The sequence below is a fragment of the Cryptosporidium bovis genome (assembly GCF_009768925.1).
Source record: "Cryptosporidium bovis isolate 45015 chromosome Unknown contig_8, whole genome shotgun sequence".
NCBI lineage: Eukaryota > Apicomplexa > Conoidasida > Eucoccidiorida > Cryptosporidiidae > Cryptosporidium > Cryptosporidium bovis.
In genome coordinates, this window is record NW_027124998.1 from 579,202 (window position 1) to 602,370 (window position 23,169).

A 23,169-nucleotide genomic window follows, 5' to 3' on the forward strand; every position below is an offset into this window, starting at 1 on the left:
GTGTCCAATAACATCAATTTGGTGCTATTGTTTCTACATAAATCTATATTTAATACTAATTAATTTATAATTAACTAATTAACGTTATAATTGTTTAATCCTGTTAATTAACCTTCAGTTTTTATTACTTCACTTTTTCTCCTTTCAATTATACCTTTAATTATTTCATCTACACCATCCTGCAATGTTCTTATTTCACCTTGATCCAGATTAAAATCCGAGTTTCCGATACGTTCAGTAATTAAATCCTTGAGTTTTCTGTGGTTGTATATTATGTTTGATTCTTGTTCATGTTCTTTTAAAACTTCTAATACTCCAGCTGCGTTTCTCAGTAGAGACAGCCGTGACTTCATTGATTCAATATCTCTATTACTTTGTGACAAACCTACATCTAAATTTGTGGCATTATAAATAGAATTGGTGTGTGAATCCAATTTTTCACATTTATCCACCTGTAATTTTGTCAAATTCGAATTGCTTACTTTATCATTAAAGTCAATCGCTAATGTAAAATTCTTGCCAACTTCACTATAATCGTTTGATATATGGTTTTGAACAGTGTTCGGAATATTTTTGGCTTCAAATCTTGTCTGCTGCTCACTAATTATTTTACTTAAGTGTGCCAACAAATCTTCTTTTATTCTCTCTGCAACCCCTTTATTTAGCATATCTCTATTAAGATATATTGATATTTTTTTCTGGTCAATTTCAATCTTTGGTGTCATTTCAAAGTCAGTTTTTACTTCAACGGAATCGTCAATGTTTAGGTGTGAAATTTGTGGAGATTGATCCTCTCTTTCAACAACAATATTATATGGTTCATTATTTTTGTCTTTAATACTCAGAATTTCTGGCTCTTTAAATCTAACTTTGTGCTCAACCAATTGTTTGTCCCCATTTATCTGCGCTAATTCACCTGTTTCACTATTTTTATCGACTATTGTCCCACACAACTTGTTAAAATCTTTGTTCATTTCATTATTATAAAGTTCCATCTTTAACAACTCACCGTTTTTATTAAAACCTCTAGTTAACTCGTTTGAGATGCCCCGCATTTCATGAATCCTCAATGCATTATCTAGCAATTCCCTTCTATAGTTCTTCCTTATTTCGGTTAATTCATACAAGAAATCACCCGGGATTCTTCCTTTTAATAATGTACAATCCAAGTCACTTAATTTTATGTTTGATTTTCTCTTACTTGAATTATTCATTTCATCTACAACAAAATCATGTTCCCACTCCCAAGGCGTTTCTATTTCAGTCCAGTTTAACTTCTTATCAAGAAATTCAACAAGTTTCATCTTTAATTCCATAGGAACTCTTTCACTTCCATTGAGATCATTCAATCTCCTCCTTTTATCATCAATTTCTTTTTCATAGTCTGTTCTTCCAAAGAAAAATTGATAGTAATCCGGTTTACATCTACGTCTAAGTTTCCTGTCAAACACTCCAAGAATTTGTTTAATTTGATAGTTGTTGTAGGTAATTCTTCCTTCAGAATCTATCTGATCCACATAATTCATTAGATCATCCAACTCATCTTCAGACGAATCATTAATAAACTGATTTCCAAGTCCTAACTTTGTTAACATTTTATCATCGTAGATTTCTTCAATATCATCAAAGTCTGTGATGTCGAAATATCCTTTGAGAAACAACTTCTTTTTCAATGCTAGCCTTTTCATTTTTATTTCTTTTAATTTATCAAATTTCAGCTTTATGTTGTTATTTACATATTCATCGAACGAATATTCATCTGTTTGGCACCAAGCATCGTCCAAGGGTTGATCACCACTTCTACTCTTTTGAAATAAGAGAAGATTTTTCTTTTGTTCCAATAGTAAATTCTGATATTCGTTCCATTGCTGCTGTTTTATAGTTGGATAGTCAACTTCTTTAAGTTTTTCGAAACAATTTCTAAGAAAAACCCTTTGTTCTAAATCCGTATTTCCTATCGTACTTGCATGGTACTTGAAATCAATAAACCTGCAAAATTCATTTTTCAATCTATCGAGATTTTGATGAACTCTGTTTGACTCCATTGGGATTATAGGAGCAGTTACATGAGCATCAAAATATGTACTCTCACCTGACCTTGTTGGAATATCTAAGAAACCCAGAGTCTTTGTTTCGTTATTTCTAGAGCTGCTACTTAAAAGTAATTCTGATTGATCAAAAGTTGTTCTAACGATATTCGTATTGTTTTGGTTTTTAAATGTACCAATCTCAGAAGGATGTGGTTTTACCTTCACATTTTGAAAAAGCGAGTTATGTTCCTTTCTTCTCGGTTTTAAAAGCCCCTTTATGGGATTAAATTGCTTATTGCTTATTTTTGAATCCGTATTGTTATTCTGTTCTGAATCTACTCTGAGACCAGTAGCTTTCAAGGGTCTATTCAAAAGTTTAATACTTTTAAAATTGTTATTTTTTTTTTCAAATCTCTGATCAATCATCTTAAATATTTTCAGTTCTGTCAAATAAAAGATAAATCAATGAGTAAAAACTGTATTTTCTATAATAATTAATCCTATTGATATTCCAAAAATAAACCGCATCTACATATTTGTTCTGAATATTTTCAAATTATTTCGGTACTAAAATCACATGCAACTTTGGCGGTCCAGCACCCAATTAGTTTAAAAGGGAAATTCATATGTAAAATTTAGGGCATCAAAATGGCAAAACAATAAATGACTGAATTATATTGACATAAAAATAAAGATTAAATACTATCTCTGTGGTATATTTTACGATACTCACTGTCAAATTTGCCATATTTTGCAGTTGTACACATTCAAAGTGATTGGCAGTGAAATAAAGTCACTTCTCTGTTACCAACTCAACATCATCATCATCACTTATTATTGTTTCGCTATTAACTCCATTATCTAACTTTACTAGTTCGGAGAACTTTTTTTCGATAACTTGAGTATTATCTAAGTGAATGAACTCGAAGGCAAAATCATTCTTGATCTTTTGGCACCAATCCTTCTCAAAGTCAAAATAAACATAATCAGCAACATCAACATCGTCATTTATGACCTTTGAGTCAGATCTCTTGAAAAACCAAGCAAAGCATTTTTTATGAAAACGCCATTTTTTCCTTTTTAATTCTTGTATTGCTAAAAATTGTTGAAAAGTCCCTTGTTGAAAGTAAAAAATAAAGAATAAAGTATCTAAATCTAGTTTGTCAAAAAGCCATGGGTTATGAAAATCGAACAGTGTAACTGATGGGAAATCACCTCTTGGGTTGTGCCAAACCATTCTAGGGGTATACTGAATGTGTTTTCCGATCGAGTCATTTATTGTAAGCTTGTTTTCAAACGACAAATCTAAAGCATCTGTACAAATTCTTGGGAATAGTTCAACATAAAAACCCATTGAATTCTTATATTCTGTCGGAAGTTCCTTTTCTGGAAAATAGTCATCTTCAGAATATCCATCTAAGTTTTCATTGTCCTCAAAAAAATTATTAAAAGTTTCCTCTGAATTCACACATGATTCATTCTCTGAGACTCCTTCATCCACGCTATGTCCAGATATCTCCAATTTTGACATTTCCTTTAGTAATGATTTATTAGACTCTTCCAAATTATTATCGACATCATGAGTGTTTATTTTTTCTTCATACCTTGAAATGACCTTCTTAATATTAATAATTGATTTATAACACTCTTCAAGTTTGTGTCTATCTGATTCTGGAATTTCCAGGAAATCAACTTTACTTTCATATTTTTGCATTACCTCCTCCGCCTTTTTTTGTATTTCTTCAATATCATCTTCTATGGGACGCGTTTCTATCTTATAGCCTGATAATGTAGTTAGTGACAAAAAAACATTATTAAATTCCAATTTTAGTCTCGAAATAAAATCGGAATATCCGGCATGCATTATCTAAGTGCTATAGTTAAAAGTTTCGACTCCTTGAAATATAATTAACTTTTCTGTTTGTCAGAAAATAACTTTACTGAATATTATTTCTGACAATTTTGGAGATAAATTAACTAAAGTACCAACAATATCCATAAATTACCTCGGTTGATATTTTTAAACAAAAAGTACATATACAAGTACAAAAATAAATATATATTCAATTATTTTTAAGGTCCGAGAAAAATGTGCCATATTTTTTTTTGCTTCGCCTCAAAAGGCATCAGCGCCTAAAATGACACGAGGATCGAAAAAAATAGGAGCTCGATATTTTTCAATTTCATTGTTTATGATTAAATGAGTACATGTAAAAGTAGACTGCTTATTGAAATTAGGGATTCCTTGACAAATAAAGATGATGATATTGAGTTGTCGCCTTCGTAAGTTTGAACAACGTGAACTACAATGTAAGCTTTATCTTAACTTATATAGTCAAGATAATATATTATATTGGATTGCCAAATTAAAAGGGCCAAAGGGAACAGCATATGAAGGTGGAATTTACAGGATTAATATCAATATTCCAATTCAATATCCATTAACACCTCCCATTCCTACATTTGAAACACCTATTTTTCATCCAAATATAAATTTTACAACAGGTATGATTTTCGTTCTTCCTTCTGGATCCAATTCTATTTTATAGGTGAAATTTGTATTGATGTTATCAAGCACAATTGGAGTCCTGCATGGACACTCAACTCTCTCTGTAGAGCAATATTATCAATTTTGTCTGATCCAAATCCCAACAGTCCACTGAATTGTGACGCAGGAAATATATTGAGATCTAATGATTACAAAGGTTTCAATAATATGGCAAAAATGTACGCACTTGAGTATGCACAATTAAAAAAAAAAGTTGTTTAACAGCCTATTACTAGTAACCTTCCCTACATAAACTACTACTTCTATTCCTAGCGAATTTACGTCCTGCATTATCTCTTTTTCTTTCCTTATCGCAAACATCTTCTCGCTCAAATTGAAAGAGAGTTTGAATCGGAGTTGTTTCTTTTGAGTTCCTGTTGTTCTTAGGACCAAGTCCGAATGATAACTTATCGTCCCCTTCGCATGATGTACTGTTTCTTAGCAGTATAGTTGGGAGTCTTTTTGGATTAAATATACTTGAAACCACATTTTCCGATGCTATTTTAAATATTTTTTCATTTTGTTCATTTATTTCTGTTTCTATATTTTTCTTTGCGTTAAGCTCTTCATTCCTTTTATTTCTTTCGTGGTCAATGTATTGAATATACCACCCTTTATCAGAGTTTTCAATAATGCACTTATTTGTGTCACTTAAATAGTGTATAAATTGAGTCAATGTTGTCCAGATAGTTGCATTCATATGAATATGATTCTTGTCATGGACTATATCATTATACACAGTATTTGCAAGTACCTTTGTTCTTGAATATCTTGTCCTCATTAGCTTCATAAATGCGCGTTCAAATTGTTTGCTATAATCATCCAGTAATTTCTTTGGGTTGTTTTCAAAAAGTTTCATTTGGCGAAGATGTGAATCAGAATTTCTGTGGCACTTAAAGCCATTTTCGTCTTTGCATTGTTTTTCACACAACTGACAATACCAACGTAATTTTTGTAGACCCTTTGACCTTAGTTGTTTAGATACCCATTTCGGCATCCCAACCTCTATTTTTGGCATTTGTTAAAACATAAGTATTAAAAATCCATCATATAATAAACTGAGTAGATATTTTACTTACGATTTTTTTTAATTATTTTTTTTTGTATCATTATGGTTTGGCTTCCCCTCCTTTGACGCCAAAATACTGTTAATCTGGAATTTACTTTTTATTTTACTTCTCTTTTGAATAGGTAAAATATTAATAGAGCAGATACTGTCCTATTTATTGGTGCTTTAATTTATTGTGTCACATTTTATCCTACCATTTCTCAACGATTGAGTTATTCTTCCATTTCTCACCCCAGGATTTTGTTTTTGAACCCCATTTCCAATGGTCGCCCCAGGAATCTCCCCAGAAGTTTCCAGCTCCATCTGATGCAAATTTTTTTGCCCACTTCTCTACAAATTCTGCAGTAGCACCCCCACAACCCATGTACTCATTTCCAAGTCCGGAATATGTTTCACCCCATTCTTCACTCCATTCCTCCCCTGTATGCATTTTCATTCCATTCTTCTTCGCTGTTTTCTTACTTGAACTATTTATTTCATCAATTTCTTCTCTCCACTCTTCTCTCCACTTATCCCCAATGCTATTTTGGCCACTCTTTTGCGCCCACTTCCATTTATTCTTGAAGTCTTCTTTCCATTCCTCTTCCCACTTATCTCCATGAAAATTTTCGCCCTTTTTCCATGCCTCTTTATAATATGGTTTTTCTGACCATTTCTCTTCCCATTTACCTTCACTATTATATCCTTTCTTTATTGCCCATTTTTCGCCTTTTTCTTCAGAACTTCCGAATTCATCAAGATACCAATTTTCAACACCTTTCCCACTTTTTGTAGTATGAGTGTTACCTTCTCCGTCATTTTCATATTCTTCTTCCCATTTTTGCTGAATTTTACTTCGATCACCAGAATCATATTTCGTTCCACATTTAAAAATATTGATTCTTCCTGACTTTTCTATTACTTCTTTTTCCTGCCATATTTCAATTGGTCCAATAGAATCACACATCTCCCAACAGCAATTCTTATCAAATTTCCCAGTTTCGTCTTTTTTCCATTCCTCACACCATTCTACGCGTTTTTTTTCGTCACTTTTCAAATCTATTCCCCTTTTGTTACCCTTTTCCTGTAGGCCATCTTTCTCCCAATAATCCAACGATTCGTAGTTTTGGCTCTTATTCCATGTCTCACCTGACTCAAAGTATGAATATTTATCTTCAAAAAGAGATGAAGAGTCTTGTTTTTTTGCTTTAAGGCCTAACCTATTCTCTTCAGAAGCAACCTCTTTAAGAGATTGTGTTCTTTTTTCACCCCACTGATCCCCATTCTTGTTGGTCCATTGTTTATTCGTGGAATGATAAGTTCTAAGGAGTTCATCTGTGTCATTTACACGAACAAGATTTTCATTCCAATCTTCAGACCAAGATTCTCCAGTAAATATACCTTCACTTCTTTTTTTCCCTTTTCTAGAAACACTTTCAGGAAGGTGTTCATTTGTTTCATCATGTTTTTGTGAATTGTATATTTGTTCTTCATAAAACTCCTCTCTGAAATGCTCAGTTCCGTTGTTATACCAATTCTCCTTAATAAACTCAACCCTTTCATTTTTGCTACCTTTTTCCACAATTTGCTCACCCCAGGTGTTATTTTCCCCCACTTTCTCCCAATTTTTTCTCACTGTTTTGACTTTGCAATGGTCTTTATATTCAACTTCTTCCCAAATGACTGAAAATTTCTCATTACTAGACCTGGAATAACCAAATTTTTCCCCCCATTGTTTTTCTTCATCAATAAACCATCGATCGGTTTCTTTTGTTCCATCCACTTTTTCAAACCAAACTTCGTACCATTCTGTCATTTCATTTTTAATCCCACGTTTTTTTCCACTCTTGTTTCCATAACTGTCTACTTCAACATATTCCTTCCATATTTCATTGTATTTAAAATTATTTTCTTCACTATCCAGTTGTTTTTCAAGACTATCTTTAATCACCTTCGCTTCCTCCTCAATTGGAACTTTTGAACTTGAAATCATCTCTCTAGAATCGCATTCATCGGAAAAGTCACCACTTTTATAAGAGTTATATACTATCTCTGTTGCTTCAACCAGTGACTTTTTTCTCTTAGATACAAATGAAAATGTTCCGTTGTTTAATTTGGGTTTAATTCCTTTTTCCTGGTAAATTATCGTGCATGTATCCTTATCAAATACAGTATGTTCTCTCCATTCCTTTGAATTAAGATTATTTTTTCCATATTTGTTTACTTGAACCAATCTCCAATTTACTTCACAACTGTTTTCTTTCTCTAAAGATTCGAGGTTGAATTCCGAGTCTTCGAAACTATAACTAACTACACGTACATTATTTTCACAAAGATTTTCAACACACTTTCTCACAAAAAGTTTATTTCCTCTCCTAAACCACTTTTCTCTCCATCTCTTATTTTTTCTATAATCGATTCCAGATAACTGTCCAAGCGATGCCTTGTTAATGCTTTCGTTGGAAATTCCAAGATAGTTTTCAGATTCAGAACTTAGGTTGTTTTGTTTTATATTGTTAGTTACATTAATAATTAAATCTTCATGTGATTCTTCAGATATAACTTGAGAATCAATGGATCCGTTTGGAATGTTCCTTTGTTCAATCCATTCCTCCTCCCAGCTTTTATCTTTAGCTTCCTTTTTCCCCCAAATTAATCCTTTTTCATCCCCCTCCCAGGTCTCTGTGTAATCCTCATATTCTTGTTCGCCCTTAATTCTGTCCGTTACCAATTTCAAAGTAATATCGTCTTGGTTTAAAGGTGGCCGGCCATCTATTACAAGGCTGCTTCCAAATCTTGAACGTGCATTATCATAATAAATTAAACTTTGTTCTTCAGTTGTTGAAGATTGGGGTCGATTACTAGTTGGTACCCTTGAGAGACGCATAGCTATGAGAACTTACTACAGCAATTAAAACTATCCCATTACATCTGAAAAATTAACTTACAAGAAATTACTGATGCCAATAATTTGTGGAAACGAATTTGAGCGATTAAGCAAAATCGTTCGAGTTATAAAAAAAAAAAAAAAAGAAAATGCGAAAAAATCTGAAAAAAAAGAAATTTATTCGATAAATTAATAAGACTAATTCTACTCATAATTCAATTTTTTGTTTTCGAGAATTTTTGTGTCGCCAATCTCAAGTACATTTGTAAACGAAATAGCGTTATAGTTCAAGTAAATATTTTTTATGTGAATTAAATCGCTAGAGTATAATTTGTCTATTACTTTACGATTGTTTTCATTTGACTTTGGTAGTAAAATATTGTTTTGTAATTCAAAATTTCGATTATTTAAAATGTAAAAAATCCGACAGTACTCTCTAGAAACATGTTTCAATGAATGAACAAAAATATTCAATGACAACCAAAATATTTTTGGGGTATATTTTTTCACAAAGCTTCTATTTTCTATTAGATAGTTAATATCTTGGTTGCTAATTCCAATATTATCCGGTAAATTTTGAAATATATTTATTTTGTTCAGTATTATTTGGAAAAATAGCTCAATGTTATCAACCATCAATCCAGTATTAATAATAAAGTTTTTGTTTAGTCTTACATTTGATTTAATAGGAAATGATACGAAAAAACTCTCAAATGCTAGTCTTCTATCATATCCCCATTTTTCTTTTGTGAACAATATATCAACTACTCTTGCAGCCTTCATTTTAAAGTTGCATTCAAGATGACTTATTTCTTGTTCGAAATTCTCATACTTGAAAAAATCCAAATCATCATTTTCAGATCTAGTTTTGAAATAATCAGCTAAATTTTGATTTAATTGAGTAAATAGGCTGGGAATTGATGAAAAAATTGTAGTTATTTCTTCTGAAATTCTTTTGTTTTCTCTAAGATTGAAAAGTGTTGTTCTAAAAATATTTTCTTTTTGGTTCAATGATTGGTTTTTCATTTCCATATTTGACTTCAATAACTTATTACAATCTATGTAAATATCTAGCTTTATTTTGTCCTTTATTTTTATAAGAAGTTTTTCAAAGCACTCGCTTTGGAGTGAATACATATTGTTTTCGACTATTGAATATTCAATGTAACATGTAGATCTTACTTTGTCTTCATAATCAAACGCTCTTGAAACGGGAAATGGAATAATCGGATCCCTATTAATAATTGATAAATTGAATGGAGCTCTAACTGATGTAGTTTCAATAAATTCATTGCGAACATTTATTTTTTTTTCTATTTTGAAAAGTCTACATTCTGATTTCTCAGAAACTAATTTTAAATTTGGAATGAGTGCGAAATTCGGAATACCTTTTTTACCCAAAAGAATACTTTCAGAACTAAGCGAATCTCTAATTGATGAAACAACCTTTATAGGATTCCTTCCTACCGGAGAAGATAATGGTAAAAGTTCTACAGCAGTTGGATTAAATTGAGGTGGGACCTTCCCAAGTATCTTTAACTGAATAACATCCATCAATTCGTCAAAAAAGTAGTCACAAAATTCACCGAAAGTAATAGACACTATATTTTCATGTTCATCAATTACCTCACCTTCTTCTGAATCTGAATACTCATTTTGTTCAGAATCTCCACATGTTTTTCTCTGTTTAAAATTTCTTTCTACAAATTTTGATAGGTAGGTGTTTTTTTGTGTAAATAGGGTTAAGTATTTAAACCCTGTACCACATGTATTTATACTCGACAAATCTATTCTCAATAAGAGTGCATCAAAGACTTGGGAGATAAATACATCTGAATAATTTAACAGTAATTTTGAATTAATACAAGTAATCCTTATATTGCTTATCCCTTGGTTTGTAGTAACAATAGGCCTATTTTTAGATTTACTTATATCACTATCAAGTGGATGTTCCAAAATGAAAATCAAGTTGATCTTCAAATCTTTACTAATAATAAATTTTTGTTGAAGTTCAAAATGGATGGAGTCGACAAGAAATTCAAGTATTGTTGATAAGGTTGAATCGTTTAAAAAAGAAATCGTTTCTGGAACAATGAGCCATAAAGTTATATTATCACATGTATTTTTGAGGTTATTGATAATGTTTTCTACGTCATCGATGAAGCCCTTCTCGGAAAAATAACCTGTTGAAAACATTTTACTATTGATCTGGTCGTCTATTTTTGGTTTCCCAAGGTTAGAAATCGAATTTACAGGGTTACTAAATATATTGCTAAAAATTAATTTTGAAGTTGTATAGACATCTACGTTTCGAAGAATTCCAAAACTGTCCGAAACAAAAAGTCCAAGTCTTCGACAAGAATTATTTGGATTATAAAGTTGTAATTCAACTGAAATTAAACGAGCAAAAACCTTAGATAAATTATCTACGACATTTTCACTTTTTGAGAGAGGATCATTCGAATATTTAATGTACTTATCAATACGCTCAAAACATTTCGGTTTGGAAGAAAGGTCCCTCTCCAAAAGTTCCCAATCTATATCTAATTTGTTTTGAATAACATTGATGAACTTTTCTACACGATTCATTTGGGAACATATAAATATTTGAGTGATTAACTTCAGTAAGTAATTCACTAATAATTATAATAAAACACCTAATAGTTAATGTTTATTGGACGGATAATATTAGCGCGAAGTAAGCAGAGTCAATCAGAAGGTCTATTTTGCAGTGCTTGTTGTTTAATTCTTCGATTATATTCCGCCCTATTATTAGTATATAGTTGGTAAGATTCAGCTTGTGCAGGCGACTTGATATTTGGATTGTCAAGCAAATCTTGAATACCCAATAAAATTTGTTTCATTGTAATTGATGGTTTCCAATCTTCGTCCTCATTTAATATAGAGAGGCAAACCGTTCCAGAAGGATAGATATTTGGATGAAACAAGGGTGGTTGAAAGATACATTTCGGAGGCTTCGCAGGGTAATCATCCGGGAAAGTTACAATAAGAGTATATTCTCCATATTCCCACGGTGTCTAAAGGGAGAAAATTATTTAATTAAACTAAAAACAACTAGTCTTAAACTTACCCCACTCTTTCCTGGAATTTTGCAAATCCACTTCATCATATTTTGTCCTTCGCCATCTTCCGAGGGTGCGTACTTCGCGGAAAAACCAACGGGGTGGTCCTTTCGCCATTCTGCTCTTTCTTGAGCAATTCTTTTACGTGAAAAACTCATATCAACACGTAAATATTACACTGTGCTAAAAAGTAATTTTTGTCGGGGCTTTGAAAATAAAATACAATGAATAATTTTTTCCGGGAACAGAGGGAATCACTGAATTAAAAACCCGAGGACAAAAAAAAGTACAAAACTCCTGAAAAAAACAACTTAAATTTACAAATATGTTAAAAATAAATATGGTTAAGCAATATTACTCAGACAACTAAAACTAAACAAAATACGATAATTGACATAAAAATATTGAGATGGACAATATTTCTTTTTATTTCTAGTGAATCTGAATTATATGTTCTTCCCGGACCAGCCAGCAAAAATACATTCTCCTTACAGACTTCCGATATAGGATCTGATGGAAGCTGTCTAATGATTCCAGGATACCACAACATGTCACATGAGCTTGTGGAAATATTCATGAACCCAGAAATACCCCAGGAAACCCCCCAACTGTTCTGAATGACATAGTATTTCTCGCCGCTGCTACTAACTCCAAATCCAACCATAATTACTGCATGGTCCAAATCAGAAGGAACTGTGCACTTTGGAGCCTTATAAATTCCTCCTGAATAGCTTGTAAATCCGGGTAAATTTGAATTAACACTCAAAGATATCGACCCAACTTTTGGAAGAACAGTGGTTACAAAATCCCAACCGTCATCACCGGTTAAGGAAAGCCCTGTAAAAACATTGTACTTTCTGACAGTCGAACATCCTGTACATCTTTTCGCTCGGCAACTTTTTTCTGATTCGACATATGGATACTCCTCCCAAGAACAAAATGAATTCTGTGGGTTGTTGCTCTCAAGCAAATAACTCCACCCATTAGAATAGAAACCTCCATTACAACCCAAGTTCCCGAAGCCTTGACTACAATCAATTATTTGCTGTGGAGAGAGTGGGGCTGTAAGAATCGATTCCTGAATACAGTTTGATATGCTTACAGATGAACTAACAACAAATGCATAACAACCACCACATTTTCCCTGGTCATATGGAAAGTAAACACAAGACTTGCCGTTCACATCACGGGAATCGAAATAATCAAGTTTATTTGATTTATCGTCCGCTGCAAGTTGGTCCGAATTTATTTCTGAGTTTTGGTACTCAGATAGGAGCTCCCTAACTACATGAATACCCTCACTCGTTTTATTAACCAATGAAATTCCCCCTGAAGTAAAATTGTAACCAAATACCAGTTCTTTACCTTCGACTACAGACTCTCTCCACTTCCTGCTTATTTTAACACCTCTTACATTATCTGGGACAACCAGTTTTGAAGGAGGTTGATCCAATGACACTTGAGTAAGATCGAACTCTGTTTCAGGGTTTGCCTTCATAGCTAAAGTTATATCATTTATTTTTTCCTCGCATTTTTCAATTGATGTTACATTCAGATCCAGGTTGCGTTGTGTCTCAAGCACAAAATTGCATATACACTCCCTTATCGAAAAAATTCCGCTATCCTCATTCTTCAGAACATCCACCAACCTGTATGTACTGTTTTCTCGTTGGAAACGGCTAAATTCGTTCCCCACCCAACTTGTATTAGAAGAGTGAAGAAGATTATTTAAAAACGGGCCCGGAAGAGTTTCAAAATTCAAGTTATCATCTATTTCGCCATTATATTTTGTTATATTTATGCTTATGTTTATTCTTTTTCGATGATCGCGGCCAATCTTCCATGCCATATTTGAATTTCGCTTAAATTCCTCATTTTCAAGTTTCTTCACCTTACTTGAATAATAAAAGGTTAGCGCGATTTTTCGTAGGAACCCACGTAGGAAATTGTAGTCTGTAATGCATCTATCAACGATTTTCGAATAATTGAAGTTAAACGACGAAAAAAGTAACTCTGTGTGCTCTGAGTACCCTTTGTAAGCAAAATCCAAATTGTGTGATAATGGAATACTTCCATTTGAGGTTGTATTATCATAGTCAACGGTTTTTGAATAAATAGAATTATTTCCAAAATCATGGTTTACTGCAAAATCTATCTCGCTGCCGTTTAAATTCCCTCTAAAGTTAGTTTCATTTTTATTCGACACCTCGGAAAATACACAGTTAATGGCCTCAATTGCCAACAACCAAACAAAAATTCCGAAATGCATTTATCATATAGAAGAGAATTAACCTATAAATATCCTATTGGAGCAGAGTATGGTTGAAAATTATTGAAAAAATACAAAGTTCCTTTTTAATTCCAACAATACGAATATTTCTAACAGCACCGTCGGGCGGCGAATGATACGTTGATAAATAAAATTTGATGTCAAATGTTTGAATGAACTAAAGTATATATTAAAGGTTTATTTTTGTTTGAGTTCGCACGATGAAGATGTTGAATAAAGTTGTCATTTATTTGTACTCCTTTCACATAGTGAAAGTAATTACCAACATATTTATCTATCCCGCTGTTTCTATCGACAAATAAATCTACTAGCATAATACTTGAGTTGACCGAAAAATCCCCTGTGTTCGCCTCAAGTTTCAGGTCAATTATTATATGAAGGTCTTTACTTACATTTTCTTGTTGCACTTTTTCACCTATGCAAAAATCATAGGCATCGATTGAATGGAGAAAACTGGGAGAGTATGCTTTAATCTCATTGTATATTTCTGAAATAAAATCTCTTGGGGTGCTATTCTTTATAAAATGAACTTCTCTCGAGTAAACCACATTATTAATTTTGTAATTATGTTGGCCAGGATCCATATAATGATCAAAATCTTCGTCCGAGTTCATAAAACATCTAACTTTATCTAGAGATGGAAGATATCCCTTCAAACCACCTGGAAATTCAAAGTGTTCTTCAACAGCTTCCTTTGGACTCCTTGGGGATTTTTCTTCATTAGAATGACTTTTCTCAGGTTCTGGTTCCTGAATCAAAATATTTGAAGACAAATTCCAATTGATTAACGATGAATTATTAATATTCTGATAAATTTGATGGATAACGGAATGGAGTATTCCCGGTGTTTTTATTTTACTAAACTCACTGCTGCCGCATCTTCTTGTTTCGCTGTCTTGTAATTCGTTAGTAAATACACATCTGCTCTTATTTGAACCCCAAAATGTTTTTCTGGATGCGGTATTGCTCATTCCAATATTCGCAAAACAAATAGGGGAAACGAATGAGTCGCTTTTATCGTACTGATTATTTTGTCTATTACTTAGTGCTATCTTATCATCTAGACCCAATTTTATACTATTAAACAAGTCGTTAACAAGGAGTAATATGTCCATCTCAACTTCCTTTTGTTCAGTTATATCGACTTCGTAAAAATTGTCTCTATCCATTATTTTCATGTGTTCGTCATAGGCTGTATCGATTTGTGGAGATTCGATTTCTGTTCTACTACATAGAAGAGACTGGCGTTTGAGAAAAATATTTTTGTTCTTATTTCTCGAGTAGTTGTTCAAGCAATTGCTTTCAATATTCTTCCCTTCTATAATATTGGAAAGATAACTCTGTATCTTAGATAAGTCAGTTAATAGTAAAGAAGAAGGTCTTTTTGTTTCATCAAATTCAATAACTTTGTCTATTTCAAAAACGTATCTATCACCTATAATTATTTGCTTCTTTTCTGTGTTAATACAAAACCCACTTGTATTACATTCATCTGTTCTTACCCCATATAAATGGTTGTTTTCAATATTTGTTCCATTCTCTTTTTCTGAAATATCACTTATGCCACCAACAACGCTATTCCTTTCTGGACTTGGGATAAAAATAAACATTCTGGATGTTTGTGGTATTTCAACCAAATAATTTCTCAAAACAAATCTTGGTTTATTTTTAAATTTATGTAGTTTAAATTCGAGTTGATTCAAAGTTATTTTGTCATTATTCAAAAGTTTCTCTAATTTCAAAGCAAATTCAACAGAGTTGTTAAATGGAAACCCCAAGCTTTTAGAGATTTCACTGTGATTTATATTACCATATTCATATAATTTTATTGATTTTTCAGACTCTAAAACTTCTTTTGATAATAACTTTATTGTTTCCTCTGTTTCTGATATTTTTTGAGTTAACTCGTTATTTAGATCCCTGAAACTATCGATTTCATTTCTGTATTTATTGAGTAATAGTTCAATACGGCCCAATTGATGTTCCAATTTTTCCATTTCTAATTTTGATTCTTCTTCGAATTTCTGAATCATAGTTTTCTCCTTTATACATTTTTGATTCTCCTCTTCTAAATACTCCAGCTGAAGTTTAAGCTCTGATTTTGAGGTTTTGAATGAAAGTTCAAGTTGATTACATTCCTCCTCCACTTTTTTAAGTTTTAGTTTAGACTTCTCTAGTTTAGACTCCCTTTCACTTATTAGGCTCTTCTGTCTGAAACTTAAGTTTTGTATTATATTTAAATGTTCCTGTTTCCCACTCGATTGTTTTACATTATCTTTCATAGATCTTGCACAAGTGTATTTCATGGAATTTATATTCGCCCTAGTGTTTAACATAACTACATTCTTTCCAGTAACTTGCCTTTTTATCCCTGTTGATTCAATTGAACTCTCAATTGGTTTCTGCTTAATAAAAGCTACCCTTGGAACATGGACTTTAACACAGTTATAAGGAGTTTTATCTTTCTGAGCTTCCTCTAATCTTTCATTCCTAATTTTTAAAATAGTTCCTGGTACTTTATTTTCCTTGTTTATACCAGTTTCAGAAATGTTAGATTTAGAATTAGAAATCGCTTTTTCATTTTTCGCTGTGAAGCCAAATCTTGGAATCCTAGTCGACATCAGTGATTATATGCCATTAAATAGCAGATCATTAATTAAAGATTGAATTAAAACTGAACAAATTTTACTTTAGCAACTAACTACAATTTATTTCTAGGCTTTGATTTATCATCGTTATTTTCTTGAGGGGGGAGGGGTTGAATTCAGTAAAAAAGTTGCTTCTTAATTGATTTTTTTTCTGAAACAATTTTTTTTGTTATAAATATATGAAATTTCACCCTCGAAAATTAGAAATTGATACTATTCATCGGTAGTAATTTCAAAATCCCCATTCTCTTTTGTCATATTCTGCAAAAGGAAAAGTAATAATAAGTAAATAATCAATGGTATATTTTTAATACTATTCTTGTATAAATAAATATAAACATTTATTTTATTCGTCGGTCTTGGGATGTGTGTTATTCAAGACTGGACATGACTTTTTTTTCTTTGTAACCTAGGAACGCTGCAAAAAGGCATAAGACTTTTTTTATCCAAAAACTGTACTTTTCATTGTGTTAGGTGATTTATTCAGTTTATGAGTAACTGTTGATGGTTTATACTAAGCTACTGGTAATAAAATTTTTTTCTAGTTTTAAGTTAATACCTATATTTACTGTTTTCACACCGAAATGCAAACTTGTTTGTTAAAGGATGGAGTCCATAAGGTTAAAAGAATATTTTGACTTTTCTCAACCAAAGAAATCTTATCATATGAAGAACTCATCTGAGATTAACAAATTTCTTTCAAATAAATACATTCAAAATAATTACGAATACTTGGGAGCTCGTTTGCATTCAGATTCTAATATGCATGGAAAAAAAATTGAAATATATGAGACTAAAGGAACCCCAATATGGTATAGGGATACTAACAGTGAAGATGTTTCATACATTTGCTTTAGAAAACCAATATATTCTGGAAACTCAAAATTCAATTATTTGCCAAAAATAGTTGATGATAATTTAGGATGGTTTAAAAAGACAAGAATTAAGTGCATTGAAGAAAACAATATTGAGCACAATACATTTCAAAATGAAATATTTATTAAAAAGAAAAAGCAACATATTATGACTAAATTACAAGAAAGTTCAAGATATAGGTACGTTTCTCCATTTTCGGAGTATCTATTAGAAAGAATAAACTGGAAAATTGCATTGAGAATTTATTATACATTGGATCCAGAAAAAAAAGGTTTCATTGAATTAGAAACTTTAAAAAACAAGTTGCTAGCTATGCTCAAGGTTGATACTGAAAAGGCACAGACATTGTTAATGTTTTTGGAAAGTGTTACACCATTTTTTGTAAAGGAAGGATATATTTATAAAGATGAAATTATAAGCTTTATTGCAAAGAAAATATCAGAAGAATCAATGACTTACGGTCTTTTTTCAAAATTGAAAATGATTTTCATGAACCCTATTGGAAGATCGAGAAAACTCTGCGACGAAAGAAATTGTAACTTTATTAATCAAAGATGTTTTAGAAAACCAAAAACCTCGTGTGAGAATAAATTCAAGTTAAATCCTGAAAATATTATAATAAGGTTATCAGAAATGAATATCTATAATGTATACAATGATTATTTCGGTGGTTTTTGTAATTTGGCTCACAACAAGGGACAAATAAGTTGTATATATAAATTAGGTTTTTGTAAAACAAATAAAGCAAAATATTCTGTAAAAGGTAATTTACAAGATCACATTAAAACAAGTAAGGAAAGAAAGCAAAAACTAATTGATAAAATAAATGAGGAAAAGAGAAAAGCAAAGGATGAAAATGAAATGGAATGTACATTTAAACCGAATGTTATTTGGCCACTTGAAACTTACATGAAAAATATTTCAAATAAAAATTGGAATATTAAGAATTATTCCAAAAAGCATTGCAATAAAAAGGAGATAAATATAATGGGTTATAAAGTTATTAGTGAAGAGAGTTCTGAAAATCAAAATGTTACATCATTTTTGAATACCATAGCTTTTTCACACGATTTTGATCATTCAAGTTCTTGGAACGATTATATCTGTGACAATCTCATTAATCATGTTTATGTCATCCATAAAGGATATCCATTTAATTGTAAAAAAAATAACAATTCTCTTGACGCTACAACCTTTAATGAAGAGAAAGAAGAAACTAAAAAGTTACAGATAATTGCAGAAAATCTTGTAAAGGACTTCTTTGAAATTGAGAAAAAAAGTAATGAGAAAATTTATGATTCAAAAAACCTAAATAATAAAACAAAATTAATAAATAAACTCAGAGCTGAAAGAATAAATAGTTTCTATGATCCGAGATTTAAAAACACCGAATATGAGATTAATGATAATCAAACAGAATTTAAAGAGAAAGTTTTAAATATTAACGAACTACCAGCTTATAAAGAAGTAATAAACCACAACCTAAATCCAAAATGTGAAAATATGGATATTCACTCCTATTATTACCTCCCTAAAGGTTATGAACAAATAAGTAGCTATTTTAATGAATGTAAAATAAGAAAAAAATTATTACCTGATAATACATCTAGAAATAATAATTTAAAAAGTCATGTGTCTTTAAATATTAAAATCTCAAATAATATTAAAGAAAATAGTAAACCAAATAATATTGATTTTAAATCAAAGGAAAATATATCCAAAAGCATTCTCGAGAAGTCTAAATTAAAAACAGTCCCAAAAGTAAATTCAAACCTAATAAAACAAAATGGTACTATCAACCTGAAAGGTGGTATACAGATCTCAAAGCTAAGTATAAACAATAAAATTGTAAATATTGAACTTAAACCTACAAAAATAAGCAAATTTGAGCCAATAAAAAGTGATAATAATGTCCCCATACTAAAAATTAAAACCGGATGTTTAGACATTAAACAAGGTCACGAAAATGGTGAGCCTCCTTTAAGTGTAATCGAAGATATTGAGGATAATAATTTGAATCATGACACAAATAGTAGTAAAAACTTGCTCCAAAAGGTATCGAAAGAAAAAACTATTTCAAAAATTTTAAAATTTTCCAAAATTAATAAAAAATTATGTGATTCCTCGGATAAAAATATTGGTGCACAAAATACTAAGGTAAATATCACTAATCAAGCCAATAACAGTGAAAAATATGTTTCTAAGAAAAATTTAACACTAAAAAGCTCTTTGAATGGCCCAACTTTGATAAAGAAAAGTGAAAGCTGTTTTTCTTCGAAAAATAAGGAACAAATTAAAACTATAATCTCAAATAAAAAATGCCTCAAAGTTGATACAAAAAATAGCATTAAGATAAATTCAACAGAATTTAAAGATAACCATTTAAGTAAATTAATCTTAAAAAAGTCAGGTAACCCAGTTAAAAGTCCTGAACAAATATGTGAAATAAAAAAGCCACCTGATACCGTTAAACCAAAAGATACATCGAAGGTCTTACAACAAAAATCAAATATTCAAAGTAAAGCACAACCAAAAGAAGGTATGTGCAACATGGATAAGCCAACTATTTCCAATTGCTTAAAAAATCTAGACAGTAAGGTTGTAAACTTTATTCCAAAAAAAAATGTAACTTTAATTAAGAGAGAATCACCTATGACAAAAGACATAGTAAATATAACAAAAAAAAATCAAAGTAATGCCTCAAAAGTGGTGCATATACTAAAAACTAAGAAAAATTAACCCCAAATGTTGCACTTATTTTTTTGTTTAGTTAATTTTACTTATTATAAACCTTGTTGATTAAAAGGAAAAACATGATATACGGTAAACGTAGATATACCGCAAGAAAAAAATTAATTCCTTTACAAAAAAAACAAGATAAAAAAATAATGTATGATATCACAGAGAACCAAATGGAAGATATTTCATCTCTATTTGTAACTCCGGAAATACTAAATGAAATTATATCAGATGACTACCCGTACCTACGCCTGGGCCCTTCTGTTTCACAGGTAATCATGTTATTGGTGAATGGCTTCATTGAAGATACAATAAAAGGTTCATATTCTATTTCAAAGATGCAAGGTCGTGTTGAAGTTCTCCCTGAAGATGTTTTGATACATTTAAAAAGGAAATATTTGAATACCTGTTTTTGTGAGTTCTGCGATCTTCAGCAATCGGAGATAGATTTGATCGATTCAAACTCTTTGGACTCAGATGTTTCATGTTATTTATCAAACAATAGAATTTCGTCTTTGACAAATTTTAGCACCGAAAGACTACGTAAAATATTCGACATGAATAAAAGAATGACGGAATAATATAATATATTCATATAAAATAAATAATACATCTCACTTTCCTATTTAATAACTTATTAGTAATTTATATCTCTTATTTTTAACATTTTTTCGTTTTCTGTTTATTTTTCTCTAACTGAACATTGAAATTTCATCTCCCAATGCTACTACCTTTTTTGCGGTACAATCCTTTTCGTGAAGTTATAAGGTTTTTTGAAAAATAACAGGAGCAAACGAAGATAGGAGACTCAGCCAAAGGCTGAAGCAAATAAATATTGCGAAGAATACAATAGGTTATGAAAGGTACATTAGAGCAGTGGGTAAGCATGAACGGTATAGAGAATTTAATTTATCATGGCACCCTTCTACCCCTGACGTAACCTTGAAAATAAGCAAATCTTGTTTTACTGGTAGATTAAGAGAATGGAAATTAAGACTCCATCTCTGGGGAAACCTAGAAGAACAAGAATATAATTACATTATAGACAACAACCTAAAACTTCCGCCTAGCATTTCTATGGAAAAGTCGAAACTATATAACAAAACATGCATGGAAGAGGGAATAATTGAATGTCTCAATACGGAACAAACTAGGCGTAAGGATATCGAGAATTTGAAGTTCTCAGAACTGAGGGTTTCCCCAATAAATTTCTCTGGAAAAGATTCGGTCCTTGATATGTTGAAAATGAAGAATAGATTTCAAACTCAAGGTGCGAGGATATCACAAATTCACTCAGAAACGCTATCTAACAGCATACTAATCCCTGAAGAGGGTATCTTAAAATATAACAGTTGTATCACATTGTTTATTCCAGACTCCTATAGAGGTATGCAAGTCTGGAAATCCTGTAACTTCCTTCGTCACTGTGATATATTATCAGCTGCAAGAAACAATTCGAACATTTTCATTGAGTGTAAAATCCCAATTTCAGAATTCAAAAAAAGGCATAATTTAGATTTTTGTGTAAATTTTGGACAGAATTCACAAGACTCCAATACCAAAGTATTGAGTTATTTAGGTGAAGGGAAAACCAATGGAATTAAAGTAAATGAGCTTTTAAATAGAAAATCATCTGCAGATGTTTACAGGTTAATAAATCTTCCGATAATAGTGAGGCACTACTCAAAAAAACCACTTCTTTTCAATTGTTTAACTTCCAAACAAAGAAATTTGAATTTATCCAGTTTACCTTGCTATTATCCCTCATCAATTGTTTACTGCAGTATTTTACGAAATTTATCCCTTCCTTACTACAGTCGACTGGCTCAATGCTAAATATGGAATAATTGTATTTTCTTTTAGCGCCACTTCAAACTTTTTTTTGGTGAGCAAATGGGGGGCGCAGAGTACACTGCTTTCCCCCGAATCTAATGTGATTTATCAAGTCTCATAACGTAAAATATATACAGGACCTAATTATCATATTACCAATGAGAAATCAAGATAGCAACCACTTATATGGTGCAGTTGGAGACGCAAAAATTTCCACTTCCGTCACATTTGAAAAAAAGGTCGTGATTCACCCCATTGTTTTGCTATCAATAGTGGATCATTATAACAGAGTCGCTAAGGGTACGTCGAAAAGGGTAATTGGGACTTTGCTAGGAGAGGCTCAGGGTGTAAATGATGTCCATATAACAAACTGCTATGCGTTACCATTCGATGAAGATTCGAAAGACCCAATGGTTTGGTATCTTGACCATAATTATCATGAACAGATGTATCTAATGTTCAAAAAGATTAATACAAAGGAAAGAATACTTGGATGGTATAGCACTGGACCTAAAATGAGAGCTTCTGATCTTGAGATACAAGAATTATTCAGGAATTATTGCCCAAATCCTATATATACGATAGTCAATGTGAACGCTACCGACCAGGATTTTTTGTCCAGCCCAACATTTGCTTATATATCAATTGATGAACCTTCGAGCAGTAGAATTTTAAGAAAGAAATTCATTCAAATACCCTCTATAATTGGTGCTTTTGAGGCGGAGGAGGTTGGTGTCGAGCACCTTTTGAGAGATATAAAGAATTCATCTATATCAACATTAGTTACACAGATATCAAACAATTTGAACTCGTGCAAAATACTAATTTCTAAGTTGGTTGAAATTAGAAATTACGTAATTGAAATATTAGAAGGAAATTTACCTCCAAACCAAGGCGTCATTTCTATGTTACAAGATATTTTAAATTTATTACCAGATATAAATCCACCCGATGTTTCATCCTCATTTTCGGATAGATATGCTGATATTTTACTGATAATTTACGGGATCAGTTGTCTGCGATCCGTCCTCTCGTTGCATGAACTTATTAATAACGTTTCGGAAAGTAGGTTACAATTAGATAATTCTTCGAAAGTAACGCTCCTTAGGAGCGAAAATGCCATAGATGACCTTATTTAGAACTGGTTATTCCGTTCTCCTTGATAGATAAAGGCTTCGCGAGTCTTG

General features: G+C 31.5%; 12 protein-coding genes across 12 annotated transcripts; 4 read left to right on the forward strand and 8 right to left on the reverse strand.

The window, feature by feature from the left end:
* Positions 1 to 107: 107 nt before the first annotated feature.
* On the reverse strand, positions 108 to 2,456 carry FG379_003491 (putative low complexity; the record flags this gene model as incomplete). Its single annotated transcript, XM_067329120.1, has 1 exon — positions 108 to 2,456. The coding sequence occupies one exon, from the start codon at positions 2,454 to 2,456 to the stop codon at positions 108 to 110; it is 2,349 nt and encodes a 782-aa protein (XP_067185297.1).
* Positions 2,457 to 2,823: 367 nt separating this feature from the next.
* On the reverse strand, positions 2,824 to 3,894 carry FG379_003492 (regena domain (CCR-Not complex subunit 3); the record flags this gene model as incomplete). The annotated part of the gene is made up of 1 exon (XM_067329121.1): positions 2,824 to 3,894. The coding sequence occupies one exon, from the start codon at positions 3,892 to 3,894 to the stop codon at positions 2,824 to 2,826; it is 1,071 nt and encodes a 356-aa protein (XP_067185298.1).
* A 394-nt stretch (positions 3,895 to 4,288) lies between these two features.
* On the forward strand, positions 4,289 to 4,579 carry FG379_003493 (uncharacterized protein; the record flags this gene model as incomplete). The annotated part of the gene is made up of 1 exon (XM_067329122.1): positions 4,289 to 4,579. The coding sequence occupies one exon, from the start codon at positions 4,289 to 4,291 to the stop codon at positions 4,577 to 4,579; it is 291 nt and encodes a 96-aa protein (XP_067185299.1).
* A 231-nt stretch (positions 4,580 to 4,810) lies between these two features.
* Positions 4,811 to 5,596, reverse strand: FG379_003494 (uncharacterized protein; the record flags this gene model as incomplete). The annotated part of the gene is made up of 1 exon (XM_067329123.1): positions 4,811 to 5,596. The coding sequence occupies one exon, from the start codon at positions 5,594 to 5,596 to the stop codon at positions 4,811 to 4,813; it is 786 nt and encodes a 261-aa protein (XP_067185300.1).
* A 241-nt stretch (positions 5,597 to 5,837) lies between these two features.
* On the reverse strand, positions 5,838 to 8,513 carry FG379_003496 (uncharacterized protein; the record flags this gene model as incomplete). Its single annotated transcript, XM_067329125.1, has 1 exon — positions 5,838 to 8,513. The coding sequence occupies one exon, from the start codon at positions 8,511 to 8,513 to the stop codon at positions 5,838 to 5,840; it is 2,676 nt and encodes an 891-aa protein (XP_067185302.1).
* Positions 8,514 to 8,717: 204 nt separating this feature from the next.
* Positions 8,718 to 11,102, reverse strand: FG379_003497 (uncharacterized protein; the record flags this gene model as incomplete). The annotated part of the gene is made up of 1 exon (XM_067329126.1): positions 8,718 to 11,102. One exon carries the CDS (start codon positions 11,100 to 11,102, stop codon positions 8,718 to 8,720), a length of 2,385 nt encoding a protein of 794 aa, XP_067185303.1.
* A 119-nt stretch (positions 11,103 to 11,221) lies between these two features.
* FG379_003498 (ubiquitin conjugating enzyme) lies at positions 11,222 to 11,754 on the reverse strand (the record flags this gene model as incomplete). The annotated part of the gene is made up of 2 exons (XM_067329127.1): positions 11,222 to 11,551; positions 11,605 to 11,754. 2 exons carry the CDS (start codon positions 11,752 to 11,754, stop codon positions 11,222 to 11,224), a joined length of 480 nt encoding a protein of 159 aa, XP_067185304.1.
* Positions 11,755 to 11,954: 200 nt separating this feature from the next.
* On the reverse strand, positions 11,955 to 13,865 carry FG379_003499 (cathepsin like thiol protease membrane associated; the record flags this gene model as incomplete). The annotated part of the gene is made up of 1 exon (XM_067329128.1): positions 11,955 to 13,865. One exon carries the CDS (start codon positions 13,863 to 13,865, stop codon positions 11,955 to 11,957), a length of 1,911 nt encoding a protein of 636 aa, XP_067185305.1.
* A 161-nt stretch (positions 13,866 to 14,026) lies between these two features.
* Positions 14,027 to 16,507, reverse strand: FG379_003500 (uncharacterized protein; the record flags this gene model as incomplete). The annotated part of the gene is made up of 1 exon (XM_067329129.1): positions 14,027 to 16,507. One exon carries the CDS (start codon positions 16,505 to 16,507, stop codon positions 14,027 to 14,029), a length of 2,481 nt encoding a protein of 826 aa, XP_067185306.1.
* A 633-nt stretch (positions 16,508 to 17,140) lies between these two features.
* FG379_003501 (uncharacterized protein) lies at positions 17,141 to 20,149 on the forward strand (the record flags this gene model as incomplete). The annotated part of the gene is made up of 1 exon (XM_067329130.1): positions 17,141 to 20,149. The coding sequence occupies one exon, from the start codon at positions 17,141 to 17,143 to the stop codon at positions 20,147 to 20,149; it is 3,009 nt and encodes a 1,002-aa protein (XP_067185307.1).
* Positions 20,150 to 20,298: 149 nt separating this feature from the next.
* FG379_003502 (uncharacterized protein) lies at positions 20,299 to 21,985 on the forward strand (the record flags this gene model as incomplete). The annotated part of the gene is made up of 2 exons (XM_067329131.1): positions 20,299 to 20,692; positions 20,937 to 21,985. The coding sequence occupies 2 exons, from the start codon at positions 20,299 to 20,301 to the stop codon at positions 21,983 to 21,985; spliced, it is 1,443 nt and encodes a 480-aa protein (XP_067185308.1).
* A 155-nt stretch (positions 21,986 to 22,140) lies between these two features.
* Positions 22,141 to 23,121, forward strand: FG379_003503 (26S proteasome regulatory subunit; the record flags this gene model as incomplete). The annotated part of the gene is made up of 1 exon (XM_067329132.1): positions 22,141 to 23,121. One exon carries the CDS (start codon positions 22,141 to 22,143, stop codon positions 23,119 to 23,121), a length of 981 nt encoding a protein of 326 aa, XP_067185309.1.
* Positions 23,122 to 23,169: the final 48 nt, after the last annotated feature.